Source organism: Odocoileus virginianus, chromosome 11, assembly GCF_023699985.2.
Source record: "Odocoileus virginianus isolate 20LAN1187 ecotype Illinois chromosome 11, Ovbor_1.2, whole genome shotgun sequence".
NCBI classification, from domain to species: domain Eukaryota; kingdom Metazoa; phylum Chordata; class Mammalia; order Artiodactyla; family Cervidae; genus Odocoileus; species Odocoileus virginianus.
The window spans coordinates 8,189,718-8,209,584 of NC_069684.1; the positions used below are offsets into that span (position 1 = coordinate 8,189,718).

The 19,867-nt window shown below is 41.6% G+C and overlaps 1 protein-coding gene across 5 annotated transcripts in view; it reads right to left on the reverse strand.

The window, feature by feature from the left end:
• The window catches only part of KCNH1 (potassium voltage-gated channel subfamily H member 1), a 440,397-nt gene that overhangs the window by 343,607 nt on the left and 76,923 nt on the right, over positions 1-19,867 (reverse strand). For 3 of the 5 annotated variants that reach the window (XR_011490223.1, XM_070473885.1, XM_070473884.1), the window contains exon 6: positions 1,201-1,674. Coding sequence is in view for 4 of the 5 variants with exons in the window: in XM_070473885.1 (XP_070329986.1) it covers positions 1,201-1,674 (474 nt within the window). In the remaining variant the exon portion in view is untranslated. The remainder of the gene's footprint in view (positions 1-1,200; positions 1,675-19,867) is intronic. The other 2 variants (XM_070473887.1, XM_070473886.1) reach the window with 1 other exon arrangement.

Genomic DNA, 19,867 nt, shown 5'->3' on the forward strand with positions numbered 1-19,867 from the left:
ACTGCTGGTACTGATGTGAAAGTGAGAGGCATCATTATGCCACCAGCAAGACGTGGAGTCACTGGCAGGCCCTGTTATCCTGGCAGGGAGCTGGCTGTCCCTTCCCTCTATCTCCAGTCCTGCTAGCCCTTTAGCCCTGAGAGCGTATCTTGCCTCAATTCAGCCTCCTGATGACTTCCGGATGACCCATCCAGACAGCAACACAGCCATCCTGAGACCCCTGGGACCCTCCACAGTCTGAGGCAGTGAGGGCCACTGCTATCTGAAGCTGAAGACTTACCAGGAGTACTGCCACCTAAAGTGTCAACTGAAAGGTAGGGAAAAAAATACCAATTCTCACAGAACACTCAAACTAGATAAGAATCTGACATTTTCCTTTGCCGTGATGTGACACCCTTGCTTTTTCAAAGGAGAAAATCACTTTAACCAGCCGAGTGGCCCCTTCCTGCTGTAACACATCCCAGCACACATTCACGGACTCTTTAAGCATGTCCTGATTTTAGCCTGTTTCAGAGCATTTATCTTCTTTTAATCTCTCCCATAACAACCCAAAGCAGTGTAGTGCAGTAATACTCTCCTCTTGCCTGACTTAGCCACAAGAGTCAGACTTAACCACAGCCTGACTACCTCAGCAAATTTAGGCAAGGGACAGCATGGACAATTAAATGCCATTGGTCACCTGCAAAATTCATTTTAGCAAAGAAACAACTCATTGTTTCCCAATATTTACCAGAGAAAAAGGAAAAATACAGGCAAGCAATCTTAGGGGAGAGTAGCATCTCTGTTTTCAAGAGTTAATTAGTTTTGAAACAGCCAAAGGTCATCAGCAGAAAACAGAAAAGTCCCCGTAATGAGAATAATCAGTAGATAGGCATTCAGCAAATGCATACCAAGTGTAAGATTCACCAATGCAATGGCAATGCATGCCTGCTTCTGCAGCCCCACCTCCCAAGCCAGCAGCTTGCACTCCACGGGGAGTAAGAGAGACGCCTCTGGTCTCCTCCACATCCATCCACTGACATGCAGGGTCTCCACGCCTCCAAAGGACAAGAGCAGCAGGCAAGGATACTGACCAAGCATCATGCTCCCTCTGTTTCAGACACCAGTCGTACCAATTCCCACCCACTCAAGTACTCTTCTTTTGAGCATCCACAATTAACTTAAAGACATGACAACAGGTCTGAGATTTGAGGGATGTACCTGACTCTCTCTCCCCTCCAGGGGTGGTGGAATCTGATCAGCAAAACCAATCTTCCCTGGATCACCCATAAAGGCACTAACCTCATCCACGTTCTCAAAAGCGTTGATGACGTCATAGGGCAAGCAGGACAGAAGGTCAATCACAAACCACGTCTTCAGGTAGTTCATTCGAATGAGTTTGGGGTCAGAAATCACCTCCCCAGCGGGTCCAACAAAAGTGGTGTGAAAATTCAGCACAATGTCCACCAGAAAAATGACATCCACGATGCTATCCACAACCAGCCAGGCCACGTTGTTCTGCCTGGTTTTAAAGGAGACATTGTAAGGAACCAGGATGGCTGTGTAGAAGGTTAAGATCAAGATGATCCAATCCCATGTGGTCTTAAAAACACAGTAATGTAAGATGATGTGCGGGGGGGTCTTTGGTGCCTCTTGCTTGTACTGGGGAAGGATGTCTGAGCCCAGCTGCAGAACCTGTGAGGAAAAATACAGCCAAGAGAGAACTAAGTGAGGATTTCATCACAAGCATCAAACCAGTCAGCCTCTGTCGTGGACAGTCGTGACATTCCAGATGGATCAGGAGGTACAAAAACAGGAACTGGAGGACTATGGAAGAACAGAGTGACACTGTAATATAAACGATCATAATGAAACAATAAATATACTAAGCACTTCACATACATTGATTACCTCACAATTCTAAATACAACCTTGTTTGATTAGCTAGTTATTATTCCATGTCACAAGAGAGAGCCTGGGGCACAAGAGAATTAAGCAACTTTACTCAACAAATATTGATTACTCTGTGCCCAGAATTGTTCTAGACACTGGGCAAATAGCAATGAAGGAAGCAGCATGATTCTTGTTCTTGGAGAGGTTAGTCTAGTAGACAAATTAAGATAATATCAAATTGTAAGAAGAGAGGATATATGTTTACATATAACTGAATCACTTTGCTGTACAGAAGAAATTAACACAACATTGTAAATCAACTATACACCAGTAAAAATTTATTTAAAAAAAAGAAAATGCAGACAATAGTACCTACCTCATAGGGTTGTTGTCATGATTAAATATGTTAATATATGCATAGAGCTTAAAATTGCTGTCGTTATTTTTGTTTAGTTGCTAAGTTGTGTCCGACTCTTTTGCAACCCCATGGTCTGTAGCCCACCAGGCTCCTCTGTTCATTGGATTCTCCAGGCAAGAACACTGGAGTGGGCTGCCATTTCCTTCTCCAGGGGATATTCCTGACCCAGAGATCGAATGCTCATCTCCTGCATCGCAGGTGGATTCTTTACCACTGAGCCAATAGGAACACCCACAGAGCTGAAAATAGTGGCTAATAAAGAATAAGTGTTTTATAACAATGATGATAACAACAATAACTTCATTACGGGTTGCTGTCAGGTATAAATTAGACAACATACATAAAAGTACCTAGAAAATAAATCTGAGTACTTTTAAAAAATAAATAAATTTAAAGTATCATTAAATTTCACCATTGAAAAAATTTAATCAAATGATTGTGACCGTATTCTAATAAAACTATGTACAATGAAATTATAATTTCAAAAAATAAGAGGCTGGGGGACACACAGTGTTTTGATAGAATTTGACTTGAGGAGGGGAAAGAGAGTGTTTGGACTAAAACCTGAATGAAAGCAAGATAACAAGTCATTCAAACTTTGGATGAAAAAGTATCCAAGATAGAGAAGATAACTGGTGTAATGGCCTCAGGGTAGGACAAGTGAGATATTTTAAGGAAAGGAATAAAGTCTGGCATGACTAACGCATGCTAAATGAGAGGGTAAGAGATGCTAGACAACTCGACCAGGAAGCAGAAACCAGACCATGTGGGCCATGGGGAGGTGTTGGGTTTTATTCTCAGCATGTCTCAGTGTAACTGGAGGGTCCTGAGTAAGAGAATAATAATTCGATGCATGTTTCTGAAAGAATGAACTGAGGCAGAGTATTAGAGGGAAGAACAGAACCAGAGAACTTACTATTATAGGCTGGGGAAAAGATGGGATGATGGAGAAAAGTAGTTCAATTCTGGATATATTTCTGAAGTAAAACCAACTGGACTTGCTATTGGCTGGAAAGTAAAGAAAAGGGAGAAGGGGGTACTCATTACTTTATTACCAAAACACAGCACAGTGACTGGTCCACAGTAGGCAGTACAGGATGATTTTTAAGTGAATGATTGAGCTTCAAGGTCATACAGCTAGCAAAAGATGGGACCAGGATCCCAAACGAGATCTAGCTGGATTAAAAACACATGCTGCTCCACAGCAAGATCATATTTCCCTAAATAACAGGCTTTTAAGGAAGCAGACTTAGTAAACGATGAAGTATAGAGAAGCCTGGCTCCAAGAGAGTATTGAGCATGGTTCTCACCCTCAATAATCAAAGGCAAGAAGCTCTGGTTTTAGAAGCCAGGCCAAGCTGGAAGGGACCACCGTACACGTCCCCCAGCTGCTCCTCTGCGGCACTTGTAAGTTCCTGGAAACCTCTACGTGAAACTTCCTCTTGTGTCATGGGAACTTCTTTGTACCTCTGGAGCTTAAAGATCCCTTGTGCTGTGCTATGCTTAGTCGCTCAGTCGTGTCTGACTCTGCGACCCCGAGGAGCCCGCCAGGCTCCTCTGTCAGTGGGGATTCTCCAGGCAAGAAGACTAGAGTGAGTCGCCAGGCCCTCCTCCAGGTGATCTTCCCAACCCGGGGATCGAACCCAGGTCTTCCACATTATAGGCAGATTCTTTACCATCTGAGGCACCAGGGAAGCCCAGGAATACTGGAGTGCATAGCCTATCCCTTCTCCAGGGGATCTTCCTGACCCAGGAATCCCAACCCATTGCAGGTGGATTCTTTACCAGCTGAGCTACCAGGGAAGCTCAAAAGATCCCATAATGAATGTGAAGTAATCTGAATACCTCTGGTCCCCCTCTGGTTGGCCCCAAGCCTTAAAGATGAGTAAAAGAAAGCTATAAATTCACAGAGGGCCCAGTGTGTAGTTTGGGTATGAAAACTGTTTCTACCCATCCCACCGATGCACAGAGCTCTTTCAAGACTGGGATTTTAACTTTCTTTCCCCATGGAAAGCAATTTACACAAGTCTGATTAAGGATACTTGGACCCAAGAACTTGGGTAGGAAAAGAGATTGGCCTGTTAGAATAAAACAAGTAAAGGCAAACTGAATGAGACTTCTGCTTTCAGAAATATGGAATAGACATGCTTTTCCCTATTCCTCACTCTGCTCAGCACAGTCAGTCACTCAGTCATGTCCAACTCTTTGCAACCCTATCGACTGTAGCCCACCAGGTTCCTCTGTCCATGGAATTCTCCAGGCAAGAATACTGGAGCAGGTTGCCATTTCCTGCTCCAGAGGATCATCCTGACCCAGGGACCCAATCCGCATTCCCTGCGTCTCCTGAATTGGGAGGCGGATTCTTTACCACTGAGACACCTGGAAAGCCCGATTCCTTGCTCTAAGTACCTCGAAAAGTTCTAGACATTAAAAAAACAAAAAACATTGCATTAAACAAACATTAAACTATTCTGAATGGTGGAGAAAGGAAAGCAAACTGGCTAGCAGTAACACAGTGGTGAATGCTCTGGCTTTATTTTCTGCCTCCTAGACTTGGAGCTAAAGAAGGCAGCAACATGGAAATATCAGTGGGTGTAGACAAAGAGAGTCCCAACAAAACCCCAGTCTCTCTAGCAGAAAAACTGGGAAGGGGGCCTCAAAAGATAGAAAACTTTAGATAATAATCACTCTACCTGTCAAAACACAATAGAAAAGCTGTGGCCCCACTCCCATCTAGGCCAACAAGGGCTACTAGGAAGCCTATTTCCCCCTTCTTGAAGCTGTAGTGAAGCATTCAACCTCCACTTCCTTCCTACTTGAGTATTACCAAAGAAGGCCCAGCAGGGAGCACAGACTTCCTTTCACCACCACCCCTCCCAGCAGCAATGAGGCCCACCACCACTACAATGAAGGGAGGGATCAATGTGAGCTTAGCAGGGAGCTCCTACTCTATGCTCACCCATCACTAGCAAGGAGCCCTATCAAGGGTCAGTGGAGGCTGAGTTGGAAACTCGGACTTCTACCCCAACCTGGTAGAAATGAAGGGATGCCTCTTCTTTCCTCTGCTGTATCTGTGTCAAAAGTAGCCACCTAAAACCAAAGGTTTAAATAAGATCCAGAGTCTCACAATATAATATTCAAAATGGCCATTTCAACAAAAAGTCAGTCACTATATCAAGAATCAAGAAAATACCAAACCGACTGAAAAACAGAAAATCAATTGATGCCAAGAATCAAGATGACAAAGATGTCAGAAATATCTGACAAAGATTTTCAAACATCTATCATAAAAAATGCTTGAATGGGCAACTACAGACACACTTGAAACAAATGAAAAAACAGAAAGTCCCAGAAAGAGCAAATAAATAGAAAAGAAATAGCAAAGAAACAGAAAGTCTCAACCAAAAAGAGAATACATAAACCAAACAGAAATTTTAACATCAAAAACTGTGACAGCTAATTTTTAAAATTCAATGGATGGCATCAACAGCAGAATGGAGGGGACAGAGGAAAGAATCGGTGAATTTAAAGACAAAACAATAGAAATTACCCAATCTAAACAACAGACACAGAAAGGCACACCACATGATGATAAAAAGGTAAATTCTCCAAGAAGGTATAGAAATCCTAACACATATGCAGCAAACAAAAAAGTTCCAAGCATATGTGAAGCAAAAACTGATTGAAGATGAAACAGACAAACCTACACACTTCTTTCTCAACCTCTCATAGAACAACTAGACAGAAAGTAAGCAAGGATATAGAAGAACTCAATGACAACAGCAGCCAACAGAACTTAATCAACATTTATAAAATGCTCCACCCAACAAGAATTTGCAGAATACACATTCTTTTCAAGTGCACATGGAACATTATCCAAGATAGACTATATACTAGTCCATAAAACAAACCTTGACAAATTTAACAGAATTTAAATCACACAAGGTATATTCTCTGATTATAATGGAATCAAACTAGAAATCAATAACAGAAAGATAAGAGGAAAATATCCAAATACTTGGAAACTAAATATCCAACACTTGGAAACAAAATATCCAACACTTGGAAACAATAATTCTAAATAATCTATGATCTAAAGGAGAAGAAGTCTCAAGGGAAATTTTAAAATATTTTGAACTCAGTGAAAATGAGAACATAACATACAAAAATTCATGTGATGCTGCTAAAGCAGTACTGAAAGGGAAATTTATAGCCCTTAAATATATGCATAAGAAAAAAGAAAAAGTCTCAGATCAATAATGTGCATTCTCACCTCAAGAACTTATAAAAGAGCAAAATAAAACTAAATCAGCAAGGAAGGAAATAGTGAGTAGAAATCTATGAAATTGACAATAGGAAAACAATAGAGAAAACCAATGATTTTTAAAAATTAATAAACTAGTAGAAATCAATGAAACTGACAATAGGAAAACAGTTGGAGAAGGCAATGGCATGCCACTCCACTACCCCTGCCTGGAAAATCCCATGGGTGGAGGAGCCTGGTAGGCTGCAGTCCATGGGGTCACTAAGAGTTGGACACGACTGAGCAACTTCACTTTCACTTTTCACTTTCATGCATTGGAGAAGGAAATGGCAACCCACTCCAGTGTTACTGCTTGGAAAATCCCAGGGACGGGGGAGCCTGGTGGGCTGCCGATGATGGGTCGCACAGAGTCGGACGCGACTGAAGCGGGTTAGCAGCAGTAGCAGAGAAAATCAGTGATTTTTAAAAATTAACTAACAGTAGAGAAAATCAGTGATTTAAAAATAAATAAAAATGAGTGATTTTTCAAGACTTAAAAAAAAAACACAGAAAAGCCACAAATTACCAATATCAGAAATGAAGCAGGAAACACAAGTATAAACTGTAGACACCCAAAATATAATAGGGAATGCCACAAACAACTCTACAATAAAAATTTTACTACTTAGATGAAATGGTCCTTGAAAAACACAAACTACCACAATTCATATCCCTATAAACTATGAGAAAATTGAATTCATAATTTTAAAACTTCTAAAAGAAATCTCTAGGCCCAAATGGTTTTAATGATATCAAAATTTAACCAAGAACTAATAACAATTCTTCCAGAAAGCAAAAGTAAAGGGAATACTTCTCAATTCATTTTGTGAAGCTAGTATTATCCTGATTCTAAACCCAGACAAAGACAATACCAAAAAAGACAACTAGAGACTAATATCACTCATGGATATAGCTGCAAAAATCCTTAACAGTAATAAATAGAACTCAGCAATATATAAAAAGAATGACCAAGTGGGTAGATTCCAAGGCTGGAAAGCAAATTCAATATTGAAAAATGAATCAATGTAATAAAAACAAAATTTGACAATATTCAACATTTATTCATGATAAAAACTCAGAAAGAAATAGGAATAGAGGAAATTTTCTTCAACTTGATAAATAGCCTCTATAAAAAACCTAGAGCTAACATCATATTTAATGGTCAAAGACTGAAAGCTTTCCCCCTAACATCAAGAACAAGAGAAAATATCAGCTTTCACTACGCTTACTCGATATAGTGCTGCCTCTGCAATAGGCAAAAAATGGAGAGAGAAGGAGAGCAAAAAGAAAAAGAAAAGGAATAAAAGGCATGCAGATTTGGTAGAAGAAAATAAAAATATCCCTATCTGCAAATGACATAATGGGATACATAGAATATCCCAAGGAATCTACATTCAAACTTCTAGAGTTAGTGAGTGAGTTCAGCAAGGTCACATAAGATAAAATTACAAAACTCATCGTATTTCTTACGCTAGAAATTAAGACCGATGTTATACAATACCATTTATAATCACTCAAAACAATACTTAAGCATAGGTATAGTAAGTTTCCCAGGTGGCTCAGTGGTAAAGAATCCACTTACCAGTGCAGGAGATGCAGGAGACTCAGGTTGGATCCCTGAGCTGGGAAGATCCCCTGGAGTGGGAAATGGCAACCTGCTCCAGTGTTCTTGCCTGGAAAATTCCATGGACAGAGGAGCCTGGCAGGCTGCAGTCCATGGGGTCAAAAAGAGTCAGACATGATTGAGTACCTGAGCACACAGCTATAATAAAACATACAGAACTTGTATGCCAAAACAAAAGCAAAAAGGCTGACTAAAGAGATTAGAGAAGATATAAATAAATGGAGACACATGTAAATCAGAAGACTTCAACATACTAAAGATTTCCATTCTCTCCAAATGGACACTGGTTTAGCATATCTAAATGCCAACAAGAGTTGTTGTAAATATCCACAAGACTATTCTAAAATTTATATTGAAAGGCAAAGGAATGGGAATAGAACAATTTTAAATAAGAAGAATAAAGTGAGAGGAATCAGCCTAGTCAATTTCAGGAGTTAGTATATAGCAAAGTAATTAAGACAGTGTGATACTGATAGAAAAACAGACTCACAGATTAATGGAACAGATAGAGAATCCAGAAATAGACCCACACAAATACCCAACTGATTTTTTTTTTTTCCAACTGATTTTTGACAGCGGTGCAGAAAGCAATTCAGTGGAGGAAAGACAGCCTTTTCCACAAATGATGCTGGAGCAAAGGACATTCACAGGCAGAAAAAAAAAAAAATGAGACTCAGTATGTGTTACACCTCACATAAAAATGGGCTTCCTTTGTGGCTCAGATGGTAAAGAATCGCCTGCAACACAGGAGACCCAGGTTTAATCTCTGGGTTGGCAAGATACCCTGGATAAGGAAATGGCAACCCACTCCAGTATTCTTGCCTGGAGAATTCCATGGACAGAGGAGGCCGGTGGGTTATAGTACTTGGTGTCACAAAGAGTCAGACACAAATGGGTGACCAACAGTTACATAAAATTTATCTCAAAACGGACTGCATGATTCAATGTAAAATAAAGTATTATAAAACTTTCAGAGAAAAACATTTAAGAAAACCTTTAGGACCCAGGGTAGGTAAAGTGTTTTTAGACTTGAACGCATAGCACAATGCAAGAAAAACTGCGGGAGTTGGTGATGGACAGGGAGGCCTTGGCGTGCTGCGGTTCATGGGGTCACAAAGAGTAGGACACAACTGAGCGACTGAACTGAATTGAACAGTCAAAGGCTCTGGCATAGTCAATAAAGCAGAAATAGATGTTTTTCTGGAACTCTCTTGCTTTTTTGATGATCCAACAGATGTTGGCAATTTGATCTCTGGTTCCTCTGCCTTTTCTAAAACCAGCTTGAACATCTGGAAGTTCACGGTTTACATAGTGTTGAAGCCTGGCTTGGAGAATTTTGAGCATCACTTTACTAGCGTGTGAGATGAGTGCAACTGTGTGGTAGTTTGAGCATTCTCTGGCATTGCCTTTTTTTGGGATTGGAATGAAAACTGACCTTTCCCAGTCCTGTGGCCACTGCTGAGTGGTCCAAATTTGCTGGCATATTGAGTGCAGCACTTTCACAGCATCATCTTTTAGGATTTGAAATAGCTCAACTGGAATTCCATCACCTCCACTAGCTTTGTTCATAGTGATGTTTCCTAAGACCCACTTGACTTCACATTCCAGGATGTCTGGCTCTAGGTGAGTGATCACACCATTGTGATTATCTGGGTCGTGAAGGTCTTTTTTGTACAGTTCTTCTGTGTATTCTTGCCACTCTTCTTAATATCCTCTGCTTCTGTTAGATCCATACCATTTCTGTCCTTTATTGAGCCCATCTTTGCATGAAATGTTCCCTTGGTATCTCTAATTTTCTTGAAGAGATCTCTAGTCTTTCCCATTCTATTGTTTTTCTCTATTTCTTTGCACTGATCATTGAGGAAGGCTTTCTTCGTATCGCTCCTTGCTATTCTTTGGAACTCTGCATTCAGATGGGTTTATCTTTCCTTTTCTCCTTTGATTTTGACCTCTCTTCTTTTCACAGCTATTTGTAAGGCCTCCTCAGACAGCCATTTTGCTTTTTTGCATTTCTTTTTCTTGGAGATGGTCTTGATCCTTGTCTCCTGTACAATGCCATGTACCTGTCCATAGTTCATCAGGCACTCTATCAGATCTAGTCCCTTAAATCTATTTCTCACTTCCACTGTATAGTCATAAGGGATTTGATTTAGGTCATACTTGAATGGTCTAGTGGTTTTCTCCACTTTCTTCAATTTCAGTCTGAATTTGGCAATAAGGAGTTCATGATCTGAGCCACAGTCAGCTCCCGGTCTTGTTTTTGCTGACTATATAGAGCTTCTCCATCTTTGGCTGCAAAGAATACAATCAATCTGATTTTGGTGTTGACCATCTGGTGACATCCATGTGTAGAGTCTTCCCTTGTGTTGTTGGAAGAGGGTATTTGCTATGACAAATGTGTTCTCTTGGCAAAACTCTATTAGACTTTGCCCTGCTTCATTCTGTACTCCAAGGCCAAATTTGCCTGTTACTCCAGGTGTTTCTTGACTTCCTACTTTTCCTGTCCTATAATGAGAAAGACATCTTTTTTGGGTGTTTTTTCTAGAAGGTCTTGTAGGTTCTCATAGAACCATTCAACTTCATCTTCTTCAGCTTTACTGGTTAGGACATAGATCAGTCAGAAACATAAAGCTCCTAGAGGCTAACATAGGCAGTGCACTCCCTAACATAAATCACAGCAAGATTCTCTGCGACTCACCTCCTAGAATAATGGAAATAAAAATAAAAATAAACAAATTGGACCTAATTAAACTTAAAAGCCTTTGCACAGCAAAGGAAACTATAAATAAGGTGAAAAGACAACCCTCAGAAAGGGAGAAAATAATAGCAAATGAACCAGCTGACAAAGGATCAATCTCAAAAATATACAAGCAGCTCATACAGCTAAATACCAGAAAAGCAAACAACCCAATCAAAAAGTGGGAAGAAGACCTAACTAAGCATTTCTCCAAAGAAGACATGCACCTGGCTGATAAACACATGAAAAGATATTCAGGATCGCTCATTATTAGGGATATGCGAATGAAAACCACATGAGGTATCTATCACCTCACACCTGTCAAAATGGCCATCAGCAAGAAATCTACAAGTAATAAATGCTGGAGAGGGTGTGGAGAAAAGGGAACCCTCTTGCACTCTTGGTGAGAATGTAAATTGATGGCACTATGGAGAACAGTATGGAGATTCCTTAAAAAACTAGGAATAAAACTACCAGATGACCCAAAAATCCCACTACTGGGGATACACTCTGAAGAAACCATAATTGAAAAAGACACAGGTAGCCCAATGTTAACTGCAGCATTATTTACAAGAGCTAGGACACAATCAACTTAGATGTCCATCAACAGATGAATGGATACAGAAGCTGTGGTACACATGGACAATGGAATATTACTCAGCCATAAAAAGGAATGCATTAGAGTCAATTCTAATGAGGATAAACATAGAGCCTATTATACAAGTCAGAAAGAGAAAAACAAATATCATATATTAACACATGTACATGGAATCTAGAAAGATGGTACTGATGAACCTAATCGCAAAGCAGCAATGGAGACACAGACATAGAGAACAGACTTGTGGACACAATAGGGGAAGGAGAGGAAGGGACACATTGAAACAGTAACATTGAAACGTGTGCACTGTGTGTGTGTGTGTGTGTGTGTGACACTACCATATGTAAAATAGATAACCAGTGGGAATTTGCTATATGATGCAGGGAGCTCAAACCTGGTGCTCTGTAACAACCTAAAGGGGTGGGATGGGGTGGGAGGTGGGAGTGAGGTTCAGGAGGAAGGGGATATATGTGTCCCTACGGCTGATTCATGTTGACGTATGGCAGAAACCAACATAATATTGTAGACCAATTTTGCTCCAATGAATTTTTTTTTAAAAATGAGATTGAAAAAAAAGAAAAAGATAGAATTTACATTTAAAAAAATAAAGTAAAAATTACAACTTTGAAAAAAAAAATGAGAAAATTATGAAAGGACAAGTTACCCAAGAGGATACACAGATGGCAAATACATGAAAAGCTGTTTACATCATTAGCCATCAGGGAAATGCAATGAGATATCACTATGTACATATCACAACAGCTAAATAAAAAACAGCATTTGACAACATCAAATGCTGGTGAGACTACAGAGAAGCTGGATTTTTCATATATCACTAATGGAAATGTAAAATGACACAGCCAGTCCAGAAAAGAGCTTGGCAGTTTATTAAACAACAAAATATGCAACAGTAATTACACTCCTGGGCATTTATCCCAGAAAAAACAAAATTTAGATTCAAACAAAAACCTGTACATGAATGTTCACAGTAAGTTTATTTGTCATACCAAAAACAGAATCGGCTCAGATGTCCTTCAAGAGATGAACAGTTAAACTGTAGCACATCCATACAACAGCCTACTACTCAGTAATAAAGAGGTGCCACTACTGATAACCCAGCAAGCTGGATGTAAATCCAGAGATGTACAAAGCTACTCTCAGACAAAACACTACATGATTCCATTTGTATAACATCCTTGAAATGACAAAATCATAGAAATACTGGACAAATCAGTGTTTCCCAAGGGTTTAAGGAGGGGATGAGGGCAGGAAGAATGTGGCCATAAAAAGGCAACGTGAGTTATTATGGTGATGCAGGCGTTCTATATCTTGACTGCACCAATGTCAATATCCTGGCCATGATTCTGAGCTACAATTTTTCAGGAAGTTACCATCAGGGAAACTGAGTAAAAAGCACATGGGATCTCTATATGATTTCTTAAAACAGCACATCAATCTACAATCATCTCAAATTAAGTTTAATTTTTTAAATAATTAACTGACATGAATCACAAGCATTATAAGGAAGGAGTCCTGGGCATGGATCTAAGTGAAAAGCAGGGGAAAGGGAGATTAGTGAGTTAGGAGTTTATTGTACGTTTGCAAAATACAATCTGGGCAAAAAGACCATTCAGCAAGAACTCAAAAGAAACCACAAGTACGCAGCCACCTGCTGACCGCACACCAGAGTTGCCTGGAGTTCCATGGAGGAAATGTCCTCTTACAGAAAAATGGCTGTTCCTGTGACAGTCTGATAAAATTAATAATTATTGCTAAATAAGATTTCCCATTCTGAAGCTTTCAGGACACTATTAAGCCTTGCTTGAGTGAGGCCCGAGTCAATAGTGTCTTCAGACCTCCCAACAGTGCAGCTGACCACAGACTCGCCCTCTGAGGCTACTCCAACAACATGTGTTCAAAGGGCTCAGACAGAGGTGCTAGGCCAGATATCAGGCAGGGATGTTAGGCCTTGTATTCAGTTTCTTCTTCCCATCTCTGGGATGCAGCCTTTCACACTGAAATCACACGATATCTGCATTCTACAAGAAGCCTGGAAGTCAGGACATTTGATCAGGTTAAATGTGACACATTCTCTTTCCAAATCTTTAAGTTAAAGGCTGCAAATTGTTCCCCTCAGGCCAAGTTTTTAGCGTCTGACTTGAGATCCTCTGCGTTTCACTCTAATATGAACTCTTTAGCAATTACATGGAAAACAAAAGATGGAAATTCCAAGGGGTGAGCTCTTCATTACAGAAAAATCAAGATTCTTAAGAAAACTTCCCAGACCAAAAGAGTGCTTTGCATCCAGTAAACTGACAGTCTTTTCAGAGTGCAATGACAAATGACTAATGATTCGTGTTTATCAGAAAGATTCCCAGAAGACTGACCCACTGTCCCCCTCAGAAGTGTTCCGGGAATGGATTCAGACCAGAACAAGTGGTAACAGCATGGCTCTGATGAGCTCCACGGCTGCCACTCTCAGAAGAAAAAGCATTCCAGGGATCGTGCAGAATATTTATCCTCTGGGAAAGTGGTTAGGGTCCACCAAAGGGGGAAGTCTCTGGGTGCCAAATCAAAAGAGATGGGACACCAACCTTGTGTCCAGTCATAACAGTTGGGCCCAATGTTAGATGCTCAGTGATGCTTCAAAACCTTGCAGAGAAACAGCTTCAGCAGACATGGAGACAGAAGAATGACCTGGTCTGGAGGTCTCAGTGACCACCCCTTGGTTAGTCCTCTCCCCTGCCTCTTTTCTACGATTATCAGCATGAGCATATGCTTCTAGTTTTTTCCATTTGATTAGTTTTGTACCATGGAAGCCTCCAAAGGCAGAGAGTCACAGCTCTTCCAGAATGTCCTTCCTGAGAGTGCGACACCACCTGTCTCATGTGCCCAATCAGACAGGAGTTCCCCCAAAGGCAGACACACTCTTCCAAGTGTGATGTTGTTTGTTCACACTTTCCCTGCCTTCTCCCTACAACACTCAAGCTCTACCCACACAAAAGTTCATTGTAAGCCATGATTGATGGAGTCAAAGAATGTTCATGAACACAGACGGATTCTGAAGGAAAATAAGTTAGGTCTTTCCCCTAAATGAAGAATGAGGAATTAAGACTGATTATCACATTTCTCTAGCACTTTCGCTTCCAAAGGCCTCTGCTGTGCTTCTGAATCCTTACATTCACCCTGTGAGGGTGTTCTGCAAGTGGGAAAATGTAGGTTCAGAGCCATGAAGTGACTCACACTGAGCCACACCAGGGCTGAGCAAGCAGAGAGCTGGGAGTACAAGCCAGGTCACCAGCTCCAAGCCTCCAAGTCTTTTCATGAATCTGTTTGTACAGCCTGAAATGCCCTTCACAGAACACTGACATATGCCATCACATCTCACGCCACCTCATGAAATGGGAAGGCTGGTATTTTTCTTCTAGTACAGACTGGGAAAATAAACCCAGAGAGTAAATGATTTGCTTAGAGTCACACAGTGGATGACAAAACAGGACCACAAGCTCAGGTCCAGTTTCCTCAGTTCAGTTCAGTTCAGTCGCTCAGTCGTGTCCAACTCTTTGTGGTCCCATGGACTGCAGCATGCCAGGCCTCCCTGTCCATCACCAACTCCTGGAGTTTACCCAAACTCATGTCCAGTTTCCTAATTTGATGCTTTTCTTCTGTTGTATACTGACTCTTCATGAACTACTGTTTCTCCATAGGACTTATGAATGATAGCAACAAGCCATCTGTCATCAAAGTCACCACCTCCCATGATGGACCTTCCCCAGGACTTTCCAATTAAAGTCCTAAACCAGCCACATTGGCCAGAGTCTATCTCCCTGAAGAGTAACCACTAATCCCCAGGCCACACCTAGCTAGATTAAGAAAGAAGCAGGACCACATCACAGTCAATTCAGTCGCTCAGTGTCTGATTCTTCGAAACCCCATGGACTGCAGCATACCAGGTCTCCCTGTCCATCACCAACTCCCGGAGCTTACTCAAATTCATGTCTATAGAGTTTTGATGCCATCCAACATCTGTCATCCCCTTCTCCTCCCACCTTCAATCTTTTCCAGCATCAGGGTCTTTTCAAATGAGTCAATTCTTCACGTCAGGTGGCCACAGTATTGGAGTTTCAGCTTCAGCATCAGTTCTTTCAATGAATATTCAGGACTGATTTCCTTTAGGATGGACTGGTTGGATCTCCTTGCAGTCCAAGGGACTCTCAAGAGTCTTTTCCAACACCACAGTTCAAAAGCATCAATTCTTCAGCATTCAGCTTTCTTTATGGTCCAACTCTCATATCCATACATGACTAAGGAAAAACCATAGCTTTGACAAGATGGACCTTTGTTGGCAAAGTAATGACTCTGCTTTTTAATATACTGTCTAGGTTGGTCATAGCTTTCCTTCCAAGGAGTAAGCGTCTTTTAATTCATGGCTGCAGTCCCCATCTGCAGTGATTTTGGAACCCAAAAATATAAAGTCTGTCACTGTTTCCATTGTTTCCCCAACTATTTGCCGGATGCCATGATCTTAGTTTACACTTACCCTGAAACCCTTCAGTGTCAAATGAATGTTGTTACCATGCAAACTGATTTTTGCTGACGTGGATGAGAGATTGCAACATCTCACTAAAAGCTCTTAAGTGCTTCTCTGCTTCACCTCACCCTTAACTCATGTTTTTTACCTAATGAATCACTGAAAAAAATAAAATAAAATCAGTCTTCCAATGGTCATGTATCTATAAATCAGTCTCTATCCTCACCCACCTGCCTCCTTCCTGTTTCAGGAGAGGAAGTGCCTTCTTTCTATCAAAGGCCTATTTCTCTCATGTGTTTTGAATTTCATCCTGCTCCCCCTCCTCAAGTTCTTTACACCCCCATGATTCCCCCTCTTTTGTTCCCATAAACCTCTCCCTGGACACCGGATCATTCCATTAGCGTCTTTAAACATCAATCAACTCCCTTTTCTTGCTAAGTTCCTTTTGCTGCTCCCCTTTATAGCCAGACTTTTTGAAAGAATAATCCAAACACAATGTCTCCACTTTCTCCCCTCCAATCACCTTCAACACACCCCAATCTGACCACTGCCTCCACTCTCCAAATAGATATTGTCAAGGTCACCAACAATCTCAGTGATGCTAAACCCCATGGATGCTTCCATCCTGATCTAACTCATGCCCCCAGGAACTGTTTACAGATGTTCACACCTCTTCCTTCTGGAAACACTTTCCTTGCTGGGCTTTCTTAATGCCACTCTCTCCTGCTGTGGCACCTCAAAGTATGCAGCTGACATATGCCTTCAAGAAAACTCCAGAACTAAACCACCAGGGAGTTCTGCTGCTTCTACCACCAAACACCTATGACTCAGGACCCATTCACCATTTTCCAACTCACTTCTACCACCACCCATATAGGAGATTATCAGTGAGATATCTTACATTACTTTTCTCATAGGGATTTAAATGCAGTAGGTATTACTACACCTCTCAGTTCAGATGAACCACATCCCAGCTGCTCCATAGTCACACGCAGTCACAACACTGGACAGCACAAGTCTAAACCACACCATGACATTGCTCTCTAGGAATGTCCCAAACCAGCTTCAAGAGATGTAGGCGCGGATCTCAAAAGCAGATCTGGAATGGATAGCCACACAACCAAAATACTGATTAAAAAACATGAATCACAAACGTGTATACATGGAACTGTGAAGCTGGGGGTGGTGAGAAGGGAGGACATTAGATAACAAAGACAGGGCTGGGGAAACCGTTAGGGACCGGGTGGCAATCAGTAAGTCAATCAAGATACAGTTCTAGCAGGCTGAACTCGGCAGATTCCCAGTCTTCATTTCACAGTTGATCAGTTTTAAAAAATCTATTTTATTGATGTGCAGTTGATTTACAATGTTGTATTAATTTCTGCTGTATAGCAAAGTGACTGTTATACATACATATATTATTTTTCATATTATTCTCCATTACAGTGTATCACAGGATATTGAACATAGCTCCCTATGCTACCTATGTGGTAGGACCTTGTTGAGTATCCATTCTATATATGAGAGTGTGCTAACCCCAAACTCCTAGTCCACCCCTCCCTCACCCCGCCTCCTCCTTGGCAGCCACAAGTCTATTCTCTGTGTCTGTGAGTCTGTTTCTGTTTTGTAGGTAAGTTCCTTTGTGTTCTATATTAGATTGCACATATGAGTGGTACAGCTGATCAACCTTAAGCAAGGCAAAGTCTCCAATATCAGTTTCCCCACCTGAAAAATGAAGTTATGTGTGTGCGTGTGTGCTAAGTCGCTTCAGTCATGTCTGACTCTCTGTGACCCTATGGACCACAGCCCTCTGTCCACTGGACTCTCTGGGCAAGAATACTGGAGTGGGCTGCCATGCCCTCCTCCAGATCTTCCTGACGCAGGGACTGAACCCACGTCTCTTCTATCTCGTGCATTGGCAGCAGGTTCTTTTCCACTAGTGCCACCAGGGAAGCCCAATACCAGGCAGATATTGTGAAGGGCAGATAAGACTATAGATATAAATGTGTGTGTGCATATGTAAATTATTCTTGCAAACAGTTAAGTAGTATTCAAACACTAGTATTTTTGTACAAATAAAGGATTGGTTCAGGAGATTCTCAGTGAGCATCAGGAAGGCTCCAGCTCCTATAGTACATCCTTTTAACCTAAAGGCTTAGGCTTCCTCAAAGACTGGGGACCAAGAATGACAAAACTAACATGGCCTGAGAAGAAAAATAGACTGATAAAATTCATTTATTTGGGGGAAAAAAGGACAAAATAGCTTCAGAGACCCCATCAATGCTATGGACCTATCCCAATAAAAAGACCCATGGACCCTTGGACATCAGAAGTTACCCACAAGGATCCAAAGGTCCCATAGTTTAGAGCAGAAGATAGATGTGCAAACAAACTGTGAAAATATAATACTTAATGTAGAAAGATACTCAATGGGTAGAAGTACTTTAAGAGGAAAAGAGACAGCAAATTGATTTCAGTCATCAGAAAAGCTTGGAGGTGAGGTGACTGTCTCTATCTCCAGACAGACAAAACTCTCGACATTTCCAGCAGGCTGTGTGTGCAAGCTGGGACAGGTAACAGAGGCAGTGTAAGGGCTCAGTGTGGGAGAAGCCTGCTGTGCTGGGGCAGGTAAGTCTCTGCTTTCTCTGTGACTCTTCTCATGTGGTGGTGGCAGGGGTGGGGAGGAGAGGGAATACAGAGAGGGTAATATTGAGCAATGAAGCTAAATATAAGGGAGGAGGTCAAGCCTTGATGTGCTGTTTATGCAAAGGTAATAACTTTAAGTAAGGGAGGTGCATAATCAGATCGCTCTCTGCGAGGATAATCGGGCATCAGCATGGAAGAAGGATCAGAAGAGGCGAGTCTAGAAGCACAGGGAGACCTGCTACGTGACGATGAAGAACCCCAGGAAAGACAGGATGTGGGTTTGAACCAGGGAGCAGCACAGGGCAGAGACGCTTGCAAAGTCTCCCTGGGAGCCTGAAAACCGGGCCAGTCCAACACAGCCGGGAGGAACCCCAACAAGAGTCAGAGGGGCCAGCCACCTCAAGACCACCATCTCACGGGGGATGTCAGCGTCATCTCCCTGGATGATGGCAGAAGAAACCAAGCACAGAGAATGGGAAGTTCCTCTTTCAGGGCAGCCCTGGGGGACTCACCACTTTACCTTCCACACTGGCTTCATTTATTGATCAAGGCCACAGACAGAGCCCGCTCCACGAACTCCACCATCACCCTCATCCCTCACAGCTGCCCCAGACATCCTCCCACTGTGAGTGAACTGAAATCCTGCTTTCCCTAAACCCCTTATTCCAGGCATGACCCCTCCCTCAGCACCTATACCTGCATCTCTTTCCCTTTCCCCAAGTTTAACTCCAAAAACCTCCCCTGTTTAGAAACAACATGGGTTTTTTATGGCCACAGAGTGAGGACAGAGTCTGTTTCCACCAGAAAAAGCATATTCAAATAAAAAGGGAGAGCTGGATGTTAACGAGACCCTAGCCACAGAATAAAGCCTCATTTGGGGCTTAAGACATCTGAGCTAAACACGTGCTTAATTCCCATCATAAACACCCTTCTCCATAAACCAGGCAGGCTCTATTTTTAGAACTTTTTCCATGATGCACTTGGTCTTTAATGGGAGAGATAAAGGCAGTGGGAAGCAATTAAAAGTATTAACCAATATACTTTATGTCACAATAGAGCACCAGCCCATGACACTCCACAAATATAAGCCCATAGTGAAATGCAACTGGGCAACATTTTTTTCTCTATTTAGCTGAGG